At 32.1% G+C, this 14215-nt stretch overlaps 2 protein-coding genes and 1 long non-coding RNA gene across 3 annotated transcripts in view; 1 reads left to right on the top strand and 2 right to left on the bottom strand.

Moving 5' to 3' along the window:
- The first annotated feature begins 302 nt into the window (after positions 1-302).
- On the top strand, positions 303-1782 carry LOC148281493 (cysteine-rich with EGF-like domain protein 2). Its single transcript, XM_088226638.1, has one exon. It carries the CDS (start codon positions 567-569, stop codon positions 1725-1727), a length of 1161 nt encoding a protein of 386 aa, XP_088082764.1. The 5' UTR covers positions 303-566; the 3' UTR covers positions 1728-1782.
- Positions 1783-6135: 4353 nt separating this feature from the next.
- LOC148281492 (uncharacterized) lies at positions 6136-13043 on the bottom strand. The gene is made up of 4 exons (XM_088226652.1): positions 12722-13043; positions 8574-11597; positions 7767-7881; positions 6136-6202 (listed from the first exon to the last, which is right to left on the bottom strand). The coding sequence occupies exons 1-4, from the start codon at positions 13041-13043 to the stop codon at positions 6136-6138; spliced, it is 3528 nt and encodes a 1175-aa protein (XP_088082778.1).
- Positions 12912-14215, bottom strand: part of LOC148281491 (uncharacterized) — a 178439-nt gene continuing 177135 nt past the window's right edge. Inside the window, exon 5 of the long non-coding RNA XR_015822345.1 lies at positions 12912-13117. This is a non-coding gene — a long non-coding RNA (uncharacterized LOC148281491). The remainder of the gene's footprint in view (positions 13118-14215) is intronic.

Raw genomic sequence — 14215 nt, 5'->3', positions numbered from 1 at the left:
CATAATTATAAAAATTCCGTCTTGAATTTTTTTAACCTTTGAAATATAATATTTTTTTAATAATGCTATCATTTTAGTTTCCACGACAATATTGTTTGATTATCAATTATTTGTATTATATTAGTCATCGCTGAGATAAAAGGAATTGCCAAACTTTTACTAAAAACCTAAAACTTTTTAGTTCAAACTTATTTTGATCGTCTGAGAAATAAAATAATAAACATTGCATATTATATTATTTGAACGTGCTCAAAAAAAAAAAAACATAATCTATTGACCCGACGAACCAATCAAAAGAAGGCAAGTCAGACATAGACATTGGATTGGCGCATGTCATTTTTGTTTTATCTGCGTGTGTCAATTGCAAATGTCAGATTTGCAAATTTTAGCCTTGCATCTTGCGGCAAAGTCAAATTTAAGTAAAAACAGAGTCGAGAGTTCGTTTAATACAGTTAATTAATTATTTAAGTCATTAGTTAACAATTCATTAATATAGTCTTTGTGTTTTCTTTAATTTACCTGAATTGTGATATTTTGTTTTCGATCGTGTAAAAAAAAAACCTAAGATGATTGTACACAAAGTAATAATATTTTTAGTAATCTTTAATGTTCAAGTTTACTGTGATAATAAAATACCAAAATTAAATTTTAACAATAATGCCAATTCCCAAAGAAAGTTAGGTCCTTGCCAATCTTGTAAGGTGTTCGTAGATTCATTCAAGAAAGGCATGGAACGAACGGCGAGAGGAAAATTTGAAGGTGGTGATGCCGCATGGGAAGAAGAGAAACTTAGCTCGTATTCAAGAAGTGAGGTTCGGTTAGTGGAGATACAAGAGCATCTGTGTAGAGAGGTTAAGGATCACGCTGATCAATGCCACTCTATCGCGGAAGAAGCGGAACATTTTGTAGAAGAATGGTGGTTTGACAAAGATTCAATATCCGACGATATTTTCGAGTGGCTTTGTATCGGTAAGGTCAAACACTGCTGTCCCAAACATCATTTCGGGAAGGACTGTAATCCGTGCCTCGGCGGAACAGAAAATGTTTGCACTGGGAATGGAAAATGTAAAGGAGATGGAACTAGAAAAGGAAACGGAGAATGCCTTTGTGATACTGGTTATAGTGGAGCGGTTTGCTCAGAATGTTCGGAAGGATTCTACCAAGCTTACCAAGATGAAGAAAAGGTTCTGTGTTTATCTTGTCACCCGGCCTGCAAGGGCGCCTGTTCTCAGGGTGGTCCCAAAGGCTGCTCTGTTTGCAACGATGGTTGGCTAATGGATACTGACAATGGTTGTGTGGATGTCGATGAATGTTCGAAAAAAACAACTTGCGAAAAAAATGAATTTTGCGTTAATGAAGACGGCTCATTTAAATGCCTGGATTGTGACAGATCTTGCAATGGCTGCATCGGTGATGGGCCCGACATGTGTGACGAGTGTGCGAAGGGCTACAGGCTGAAGGACAACTTGTGTGTGGATGCTTCCAAAGAAGACAGCAAATTCAGAGTCAATTTGACGAGATATCTCACCTACTTCGGGTTGTGTGTCACAATTTGCATTATATTCCAAAAGTCTGTCTGGTTGGCTGGAATTTTGGGTCTTTTAGTGTCTCTATACATCACAATATCTGAGTATATGTTAGCCAATGACCTGGCAGGACCTGATCCTCTAATGGACATGGGCAGCGTAGATTGGGCAACTTTATTAGGAAAAGGGATAATGAATTAGATCAGAATAGAACAAAATTATTTATTCGTTTAAGCAATAAATATTTATAAGTAAATCCTCGTTTTATTTTTTAGGGTCACAACAATTACTTTGATTATTATTATATATTTATCATCAAACCCCTACCCTATATGCGCACAATGGTGTATAAGGCACGGCATTGTTAAATAAAATACAGCATATCTTGATCATCTGTACAGGAAGGTAAGGTGATCAGTCTTACGCTTCAGGCGCCAGTCTAGGGATAGTGAACCAGGTTGTGGTCATGTGGCTAGTGTTGCGGACTCACGGATCAGAGGTCCGAGGTTTAAACCTTGCTCTACCACAACTTGATTCCCATTTACTAACAGTGAGTTATTCACAACTCGTTGAAAATGGCCCCAAAAATAAAATATTTTGGTAAATCATAATGATTACATAAAGAACACAAATATTTATTTTTGTCAAAAAAATAAATATACTTCTTGGGAATTGAATGCAGGATCACAAGCATGGTAGGCAAATGGGCCAACCACATTACAAGCTCTATTTCCTTTTTTAGAATTTTTACAATTCTATGATTCTGATTATATTACACACACAGAACTGCATTCTTAATCCGCGTGGACACATACCATTTATATTTATATTATTGTTCATGGCTTGATAGTGAGGAACTTCAGCCCTACGGTAAATTGGATACAATAAATATTTTCTTGCGCGCGTTAAAAATTGGAGAAAAGTTTCCTGAAAATGTACAAAATAAAAATGAACTACTTTGAATGACGTCATTGGTTCAAAGAGGATTGGCCTACTACTCTGTTAAAGTGTGCAATCTACTTCCATTGTCCATAAGGACAGTTAGTAAGTACTCTCAATATAAAATTGCTATTAAGAAATGGATAGTGGAGGTAGGTTGCGCACGGATCGATGAGTGGATCAAGCCAAATAGGTAAAAAATTGTTTCCTGATTATGAAATTTTGTTTGCGAGTTTATATGTTTTTTATGATTATTTTAGTTTATTTTGCTTATTATGTTTACAATGATAATAAGGTTGATTAGATTAATTACGTTTTTATTTTCTTATTATGTTAACTATGTTAAATAACTAATTTAAGACATGTTTCATCATACTTATTGTAAAATGTTTCCCTCGGCACGGGACACCCCAGTGAGGGAACATTATTCTGTATAAAAATAATTATACAAAATTGTAAAAGTATAAATAAATATGAATCAACCTATGATATGAGAGTTATGGAAGACTTATCGTTTGCTTGCCGTGGATGGGAAGAACTGATGGAGAATAACCGGAAAAGAACCTCTGACGTCACACGCGGAGTTATTTCAGAAATACAAAACTTTGAAAAATCGTAACGCTGATAATGCAATATATAGTATAAAAATTTTTTGGCTTAGTTTAATTAGTCTATTAACAAATTTTTTTTTTTAAAATAACCACTGGACTTGCTCATTGTCAAAGTATTTTAAAGCAGTGAATGATATATGCGGCATAAATGATGTGCATAGTTTTTTTTTTAAATGTAGAAACAGAAGTTTAGTGTTATTTGTGAGTAATTGTCTGCCTTAATGTGTGGCAGTTAGCATGTTTGGCAACTTTGCGTGAGGTTCCGAGTTCTCTTTTTCCTTTTATTGCTGCCATTCAAAACCAAAACACAGGTGGTTAAATTTTGTGAATTTTCACGGCCGTTCAGATGCACAATGAGATTTTTTTGGGTTATGCAAGGGTTACATTACAGCGTTCATCACTAGAGAAACATCGAAGAGGAGTGCAAATGATACACGGTATAAAATCCCAGAAAAACTGGCTTTAGACTTATTTTTTTCTTATATTCCAAATGTCTCAAGTTTTGGTAGGGCAGGATAAATTGCAGCTCTTAACCACCAACCAATTTTTAATAAATAAATGTCACATTGCTAATTTTTTAAAACAGCTTAGTGTACTTTTTTACCCCCACATATGAAATTAATTGCAGCTAATGAGTTCAGTGTTTTTTTATTTGTTAATAGACTATCAAACTAAGCCAAAACTATTTTTGTGGATCGTGTCAGCATAATTATCAGCGCTATGATTTTTTTAAGTTTTGTAATTTTGAAATTACTTCGGTTTTCTTCGGTGAGTTGTGCTGATTAGTGAATTGACTTTCCGTAAACCAGAAATCTTCCATACTCTATCATTGGTTGATTCGGAAGAACTAGTGACGTCGTTCAAATGAGTTGTTTTTTTTTCATACATTTTTAAGAAACTTTGCTGCACAATTTAATGTTCTAATTTTTACCGCGCGTAAGAAAACATTTTTTGTATCCAATTTCCCACAGCACTGAAATTCCTCATTGGTGCAATGTTTTGTAAAAGAATGGTTAATAAAAATCAATTCCAATAAAAAAAAAAATGAGCATTGCATGTATTTTATTCAGTACATATAAAATTTTAGCAAAACTACTTGTTTAAATTAAAAACTGTTTTTGTGGGAACATTTCAATAATAATTGTATTGGGATGTAGGTTTCAAATAAAATTTCAGGGTTTATTTATTTATTTATTGTTTATTTTCTCACATGCATGCCAATAATTGTAAAGTAAATAGTGACTAGATAACTGAGACCTATTTTACTGTCTGATCTGTTGAGACTGATCATTTTATGATCAAAGTGGTATTACATCCAATGCAATGCCTAATCCACCATACGATGAAAATAAGTTATCGGGAGAAGAAATGAATAGGTTACATATATTTTTTGTAACTTGATTGAAAATTAAATAAATCATTTTCAAGGTGAAAATAGTCATTGCCAGACCATATCTCTTTCTCTTGTTACTCAATTATAATGTCATTCATTTTTATTATGATTTATTTTATGAAGTTCAAGTTATGTTTGATAAGGAGTTACATTACATAACACATGTATTTTTACATTCTAGCAAAATTTAATATTCTTATTATTTATTACACAATTATATCGTTGTGATAGTAGAACAGTAATGGAAGTGCAAAAAATGCAACATTGACTCTCTTTTATATTTTATCTTGAAAATCCCTTTTTTCCCTCTACCAAAACATGATAACATCGGCCAAAAACAAGTTACATGGATTCATAAATTATAATAAACATAATAATTTACATAAAGGCTTTGTATTCCAGGTTTGTAAAATAAAATATTTATAACTAACCCAAGCATAAAATGATGTACTTTTGTATTTATCAAGTTGTTACATAAAGTGTCTAAAAACATTTTAAACCGCTCTCATGTAAAGTTGAAGAAAATCACAAAGGTCGTTTTTCTACGATCATGACAATATAATCATATTTATTAGGTATATCTCAGACATCAAATCATCCACACAATTAGTTAAATACTAATCAAATTTTAAATACTAACTAATAAGTAAATATAAAAATATAATGTGCTTATAAAAATTTACTTAGGAATTATACGTTGAAATTTTTTTAACTAAAAACATCAATGACATCAGTTTAAACACAATATTATTTCAATTCAATGCTCATAGTAAACTAACATAATCACATAAAATCCTTACTGCGAATGTTATTTGATAAATTTCATTAAATACCTTTGGGAATTCTTTGTTGTAAACTTATAAAATATTGAACTTATTTTATAGTGCTAATAGTTAGCAAAATATCACAGGAATATCAATTCTATGAACTTATGTTAATTTTACATTTTTTTATGAACATTACATTATAATATTAGGATAATGAGTAGGTACATATTAAATAAAATAATATTATTATGTCAATAAATAAAAACATAGCAGTAGATTGAATAAATACCAAATAATTAATTAATATATAAAATCCTACATGAAGAATATGAATTTATTGATGAAGGGTGTCATTAAAATAGGTATAATCTCTTTTCCATGGTTTTATATTGCAAATCGTCCCAAGATTATAAGTAGCAGACATTTTTTATTGGTGTTTTTAAAAATGCATCATTTGAAACATAATTTTGTATTCAAAATTGTTATTTCGCAAACTGGAGACAAGTTTCAATTACTTACATTACTTAGACGTTCAAATTATTTATATTACCCAAATTACGTTGTTGATTTTTTATGGACGAAGATTATACATCAGTGAAATTTGGGCAATTTTTCAATTGGCAAATTATTGTATTGAATTAATATTAATTGGACATATATTTTCTAAATAAGGATTATAACGTATTTGGTATTACAACCATTAAGAACGATGCGAAATGTCTAATTTTTAGGAAATAGTGTGCTTAACTGTAAGGATATTTGAAGTAACATTGATTTAATACATTTTTAGTAACATTTTCATGAAATTGAAATGTAACATTTAACCAGAGATTCATAATTACGTTTGTATCAGTCGCAATTTACACTAATGTTGCTTGACGGATGGGGCATGGGTAATATTATGAGACTCTTTCGTTTCCTGCGTATTGGCCACCGAAAACATCAAATGATTTGGATCTTGGGGTTCTAGAAAGAAAAAAGTAAAATGTAATGTGTATTTATTTTATTATGTCCAACAACTCACTGAAAAATATTACACAAACTAAGCACTCAGAATGAATATTGCTGTATGGCTCTAGAGTCTAGAGTAATTATCAGTATCATTAAAAAAAAATATAGTACCTATTGATAAATAACAAATCTAAATTTTCACTCTAAATCTGAAAAGTTTTCAAAAATATTTGTACAAAAACAAAAAAATTCTTTGTACTCTTAAAGATGCATGTAAGTATCTACATACCTACGTAAGAACACTGGATATATTCTTTAGTACTTTTCAGAAAAAATATTTAGCATATTTTAAGATTCAGAAACTTACAAGTTTTTTTATTTATTTTTTATTTATTTACAATTTTAAAAAACCTGTTAGGGTTACATTAGAAATTTTATATTGTCTAGTCATTTTATGTCTCGTCTAGTCTAGTTAGTTCGGTCATCATGTGCTTTTTCAGATTGATTTTAAATTTGTCTCCAGTAAAAGTTTTCAAGTAGTAAGGTAAGTCGTTGTAGTGTTTAAGTCCATTATGTAGTATTTTTGACTGTCCTGTGTTTGTCTTTGCTTTTTCAATATGATAGTGTTGTTGTTGTCTGGTGTTATATTTGTGTATGTCAGCATTTTTGGCTAATATTATGTCGTCGTCTTGTATGTTTCCCAGTGTTATTTTGTGCACAATTTTTAAGGTCTCAATTTTAGTCGTAAGTAGTTTATGTCAAACTGGTGTGTTTTTTTGTACAGTTCAGTCGTAGAGGTCAGGTAGGGTAGGTTGTATGTTAGTTTAAGAATTTTATTTTGTTGTCTTTGTATTCTTGTTATGTCTGTCTTGTTACCAGTTCCCCAGAAGGCGATCATGTAACTCAATTTACTTTTGACATAGGCTTTGTACATCATAATTTTTTCCTTTCTTGGTATAAAATCTTTAATTTTGTAGAAGAGGCTATGATAAGTTGATAGTAGATCTTGTTTAAAATATAGAGTGAATTTATTTATTTGAAGGACTTATACTGTCCATTTTAACGATGGTGAATACAATTTCTTTTAATAAATACAGGCACTAATAAAATAAAATACAACTAAATAAAATTAAAGCTAGGACAAAAAAATAAAAATTACTACCTTAGGACAAGATCCGGTCTATCTTAGTGATTTTTTAAATCTCTAAAGGCTTACACCAAAAAAGTCCAGATCTTGTCTCGAGTTTACAATACAACACAATCGGGACATTGGTGCATGCAAGCCATAGTTTGTGCCGTGTTTATCGAGGAACAGCACATTTTTATTTCGCAATTTTAAATGATGTATTTAAAATAATATTATTTTTAAACATTATGTATTTTGAATAATTGTTATAATATCTAATAATTTATATTTGTTTTTGTACTCGTGATACATTTTTTAAATTTGTCCATGTCTCAACTCAGCACAGGTCTAAGGTCCCATGGAGTTGGAACATAGTTCATTTTAAAATTGTAATTAAAGTGTTGTTAAAAAGGAAAAACGTTTATCTATGACGGGGAAATATAAAATACTAACCTTCTTGAAACCTGTATTTGAATTTGACCCTCCTTCACTTGTTTGAAAAGACCAATTGCTCCAGAATGACTCAGCCCTTGCGTAGAAACATCATTCACGGATAATATCTCATCACCTGTTAAAATATATTTTATTAAGTTACTTAATAATGAAATGTTGTAATTAAGTAATGTTTTTCCCAAATTTTTTAATTCGCCTTGATAAAACCAATAAAAACTTCAAAGAATGCCAATTTATTTCATTTTAATCGAAAGAGTAAAAGCCTATTTCACAAAGAGAGTAATGGAAAAGTATAGTGCTACGGGAAATTTGAGTTTTCCAACTTGCAGTAAAAATTGGAGCATTAAATTGTACCTATGGCAAGGCTTCTTGAAAATGTATGAAAAAAATAATAAAAATAATTTTAATAGAAACTAACTACTTCGCTAATTCTTTCGAATTTATCAATGATAGTGTCGTTATAGATTTCCGGTTTACGGGAACCAAATTCACCAATCAGCAGAATTCACCGAATAAAACTTTTGACGTCACACGTGGTGTAATTTCAAAATTTTTAAACTTTAAAAAATCATAGCGCTGACAAAACAATACTACAAAATATATTTTTTTAAATTTTGACTTAGAAAATAAAGCAAACACAAATAAAGAAAATATTAAAAAACCACTGAACTTCCTCGTTGAATTTAAGTAAAAATTATTTATACTACTTTTAGAACTACGGTGTACACAAATGTATGAAAATAGTTCATGAAGTTCACACATTAAAAATTGACTTTAGTAGAGTAAAAAGTATTTGTAGTAAAGTACCTTCAAATATTGTGCCTTGGTCAGCAGCCTGACCAGTAGGAAAAACGGTTTTTACAAATATGCCCATTTGTCCTTTAGGAGAGTCAGTTCCCCCCACAATGCTGAATCCTAAACTCTTTTTCCCACTTCCTTTCCAAAATATTACACTGTGAATGGATGTCGCATTTGACATTGGTCGCAAGTTTTCATTTCTTTTAGAACTTCCAGCTTCATTAATTTGACAATTCGCTTCATTTGTATTTTCTTGAATGAGGTTTTTGTTTCTTGCACTGATGGAAATTCTTTGAGACCCATAACGAGTAAAATTATACTCAGTTTCATTATTTTGAGAAATGTTTTCTATCGATCTAATCCTTAGTAAATGGAGTCTCGGAGGCACCATAGGCGGTGTTTTAGCATTTTCATCTTCATCTGATAGTCGAGATGATATTTGGTCAACAGTTCTCACCAAGTTACTACCGATGACTGGTACATTATTTATTCTTATCGGACGATATGACAGTCTTTCAAAGTTGTTAATCCGTGTAAAACTGTCATGATCGTCATCTGTAATACTCTCATGTCCTTGATAATTCTGAGATGAAATAGACCGTCTCATATTATTTTTTTCTAAAAGCTTTTCATCATCACTTTTATGATTGTACGGTGTACTAAATTGTTGAGATGTGGTATCACTGTTGCAAACAACATGATTCGAAGGTTGGGAAGAATTGGCTGGATGCGGATCATTTGATATTTGGTTTCTATTTTGTATGTTTTCAGATGATAGAACTGGACAATTATTATTTGATTCCAATAATTTTATATTCGAAGTATTTTGCAATCTCTTAGGAGATACTGGAATGTGTTGAACAACAGAAGTGGTGATCATTCTACTAACAGTATGAGTAACTGGCGTATATTCATCATGAGCCATTATAAGGTCCACAAAGTATTTCTGTGAACTTGATTCCATCTGGATATTAGATTGTGACGAGCAACTATTTACTATATGCTGTACATCTTTTAGACACGACAAACCTCGTAAAACTTTTCCATTGACATTAACAATTTCATCCCCAACCCGAAGACGACCATCTCTGTGGGCGATACCACCAATATCTAATTTTACTATAATGTACCTTATTTCATAATCGCTGGATCCTTCTCCCAGAAGAGTTTTGTGTTGGGCAAGATAAACTCCCAAACTCTCTTCTATGCTGGATTTGAGTAATCTTATTCTTCTAAATCTTTTTGTGCACGGGGAATTTAATATATCCATATCATTTAAAGGAGTAACAGTTACCTTCCTTTCTAACGATTTTAATTTATAATCCGCACTGCAACCATTAAGTATTGGTTTATGTTCGACTCCTATAAGTTGCGATTGGAGAAATTGGAATTTTCTGGTTTGGACTCTTTCATCCATTGTAATGGTTTTTAATCCAAAAGGAAGGTTGATAGGTCTAGAGATTGTAGTAGAGGGGTTACCGGTAGTGTGATTACTCGGATCGACAACGGCTTCAAAACAATTAGATGTATTTACATACGGTTTCGTACGTTGGAGCCATTTTGAATTTTGTGTTACTTGGAGAGTATTACATTCTGTTCCATTCTCAACTAATAAATTAGAATTATTTGACAGCAGAGTGCTTGCCGCAGTACTGTAGGAAACTTTTGACATACTCTCGGTATTTTTATCAGGGTATAAAGGTTTTCTTTTACTAAAAGCACTTAAACCTTGAACTGATAATCTGTCAGATGCGATACTATTTAAATAATTTAAATCTTCACTTAACTCCTCATTTTCTCGTTCTAGAATAGAAATATTATCTGGTGGAGAGTGATTGCTATGATCATCGTTAAGTCGCCCGTCGCTATCATACCCTGATTCATTAGAGCTGATATAATTGCTTAAACGATGGAAATTCATTTGAGGGTCACCTTCTGAATTATTATAAATACTACAATTTGAAGATGTGCAATCTGATGGGTTTTGATGTTTTAAATGAAATTTTGTAAGACGGTCAGATAGAGGTATGCTATGACGATGCCCCGGTAGGAGCATTACATTCTGATTATCAAGCATCCCATTATATGAGGCGCGATGTTCCCAACTATGTGTATTCTTTCTATGTTCTGCATTACTCCTCATAGAATTACGTATCCCTGAATCTTTCTTAACTCTTCCCAGCGTCTTACACATCATATCTTCAAAAACATATGTGTTATCGGATAAATCAAAATGTTCTTCCGAATTAGCTCTTAATTTATAAGCCCTCTCAGAGTGTGTGCTCATAACTGACTCTCTACCAGTACTTTTTTCTGAGAGACTTTGTCGATATTGGGGTTTGAGTTGTTGATTGACTACACTTCCGCCATTTTCCTCCGGAAGAACAGATAATTTGGATCTTAAAAATGCATATGGAAAATTAGATTTTTTACCATGACTTTGAGAATTGGGTGAATCTAAATTAGATATATTATCACAACTGACTGCTTTTGCAGGGACTGCAATATAATTGTCTTTAGTGACAAAATTGTTCTGAGTTGGAGTTACATCCCGGTTGTTTGCACTATCTTGAAGATTCAATCCATCTGTTGGATCGTCCGCTTTTATGTATGTTGAGATGTGTGATGTGGAACAACTTCTGAACAACGTTTGATTAGGATTTTTCTCACCAATACTGTTACACGATCTTCTATGCTTATCAGTTCCAATATTTTTGGATGAATTTAACATTCCCGTTGATCCCATTCTATAGAACAGATTTTTGAATGGACTCGGAGATCTGTCTCTTATGGAAACTTTTGCTGAGCTTATTGATTCCGAGTCTGAATCTTTTTTAAGGGAATTTGAATCGGAGAGACTCCTTCCCATCTTCCAAGAACTTTTTTTTCGATACGTTCCAATATTATTTAATATTGGTGTAGCAGGACTCTTTGGGTCATTTGAAATCGGTGCTTCAGTTTGAGATCCCTTTGGGTCATGTCTTTTAAGTAGGTCCAACTTCCTACCCATTCTTCTTCCCCAAGTGGCAATTACTGAAAAGATGAAAGAAATCTATCAACAAAATAATACATGATATATATTTTTTAATAAATCAAATGAAACATTAGAAGTATATATACATTTAGATAAAAACTATTTTCCTGAAACATATTTTTCAAGTACCTTACCTCATTTTTTTTTAGAATTTTTAATATTTTTTGCAGTGAATTTTTTCGAGTTTGGTGATTTTATAGAAATTCAACTAAACCATACTTTGACTAGGTAGTTTGTAAAGTATTTGACATAACAGTCAGTGCTATGGAAAATTGGATATAAAAAATGTTTTCTTACACGCAGTAAAAATTAGAGCATTTAAGTGTACAGCAAAGTTTCTCGAAAACGTAAGAAAAAAATTCATAAAATTAAACCACTTTAAACTATGTCACAAGTTCTTAAGAATCAACCAATGGTAGTGTTGTGATAGATTTTCACTTTCCGGGAAGTCAACTCACTAATAAGCAGAATTCTCCAACTAGAACTTGTGACGTCACCGGTGGAGTAATTTCAAAATTACATAACTTAAAAAAATCATAGCGCTAATAATACGATACATATTAAATATTTTTTTTTAATTAGCATAGTTTGATAGTCTTTTAACAAATAAAAAAAAACACTGAACTTATTAGGCAAAAAAAAAAATACTTTAGGGACAGGAAAAAATATAAACTAAAAAACACTTCATTTATACTAAAGACAATGAGCACTCTGTAAATTGCACTACACGCCCAAATATATAGAATTGGATGCCCAGACTTAAGAAAATTCACACTTTTCCAGGAAATCAAACCTGGAATTCCCCTAAGCATGGCAAATGTGTTATCTACAAGCACAAAATAAAACATGTGGTCTACCATCAAATTTATGCATTAAAATAAATTTATATCTCATAAATTTAGCTTTGTTAGTTTTTACTTGAAAACTATTCAAAAGCATTTAAACATTTAAAAAAATATTTATATCTGCGTTCTTTTGATTTGCCATTTTCAATGTCATTTTCAAGAATCTTAAATAACTCAATAATAGAAAATTGACAAATATAGGACCTCTGATCCGTGATTCGGCGACACTACTATGGGGTCACAGCCTTAATTAAGGAATAAATAAATAAAATTATTACCTTTCTTCATTTCTTTCTCCCTGGCTATATCATCTTCAAGTATCATTGCTGGCATGGCAGTCACAACATGGTATTCTGAGTTGGTATTAGATTGCTCCTTCTCCTGCTGAGCACACCCAGGAGAAGATAGATTTTTGGGAGACGCCATCACTGCACCAGATTTCTCGTTCTCTGAGGAGGGTCCTTTGGCTCCAACACTTCCAGAATATTGCCCGTGTTTCGCTGAATGTAATCCCAGCTTCCCAATCTGGTCTCCATGGTCTTGAGACGTGGCGGGAGCTAGGCCTTGTTCACTATGCCGTCGGGCTCTGAACAAACGCATCTTGGCAACTTTAGGTTAGGGCTCGTAACTGCCTTCAATCTGCCATACTACATAGCTCACAAATAGCGTCACACCTGAAATTAAAAACGCATTTTATTAGAATTTGTCCAACAGAATACATTTATTGTAGGAAGATTGTGATACCACTTTTTTTTAAATGCCTATATTAATAAAATGTACCTATATAATATTAAAATAGTGTATGTGAAGTATGGTCCCAAGAACAGGGAGTTATGTTAAAATTATGGGAGTCTCTGTTTGTTGTGTATAATTGATTTATTTATAATGCGCAATTTATTTTAAAAACAACTTATGATTATCTAAACAAAAAGCAGTATTTGAACACAATTTGTTATTGCGCAAAAACCACAAAGTTGGTGCATTAACACAGGTAATTCAAAAATATGTATCGTATAGGTTGATTATTAAGTGCTGGTGGGTTCGCAAAACTCACACAAATGCATTATTGATTTAAAAAAGGTAATATCAAATTTCGACCAGATGTGCTGTCTATTTTTGAGGGTTGTGAATATGAAAAAAAAAACAATGGGTTAAGAAAATGTAGGTCATTTGTAAAAAAAATCGATGTTCCCTGACATTTCCATTGAAATCTTCGATGTTTTTTGTTTGCGGTTTTCCAAGGGCCAATGACGATATGCAGTTAGAAAAAGACAAAGTAATAATATTTATGTAATTATAGGTTTTCTTGGAGTATGGAATGAATGGTAATAAGACAAGGGCCATTGCGTCACTGTATAAGGACAGCACAGCATGTGTGAAGGTAAATGGGTCATTCACATCGTGGTTTAATATTCCAAAAGGAGTCAAACAGGGATGTGTAATTTCACCATGGTTGTTCAACATATACATCGATAACTGTGTGAAAGAACTGAAAGATTTAAGAATGGGAGCAAAAATGAGTGGCATAACTGTTAACTGTCTTCTGTATGCGGATGATGCCGTGCTTCTTGCTAGCAGCAAAAAAGACCTTCAATTCTTGTTAACAAAAGTCTACGATGTATGCAAGAAAAGCGATTTGCTTATGAATGTTGATAAATCGAAAGTGATGGTTTTTGAAACGGATGAAAATATAACTAAATGTGAGATCAGCGTCAACGGAGATATTCTGAATCAGGTAGAAGAATTTGTGTACCTGGGAAGTATGTTTACTA

Source organism: Micrasema longulum, unplaced genomic scaffold (assembly GCF_059751315.1).
Source record: "Micrasema longulum isolate JH-2025_06_02 unplaced genomic scaffold, ASM5975131v1 h1tg000453l, whole genome shotgun sequence".
NCBI classification, from domain to species: Eukaryota; Metazoa; Arthropoda; class Insecta; order Trichoptera; family Brachycentridae; genus Micrasema; species Micrasema longulum.
Note: the sequence above shows the minus strand (reverse complement) of the source record. Positions and strands in the feature narration are given on the sequence as shown.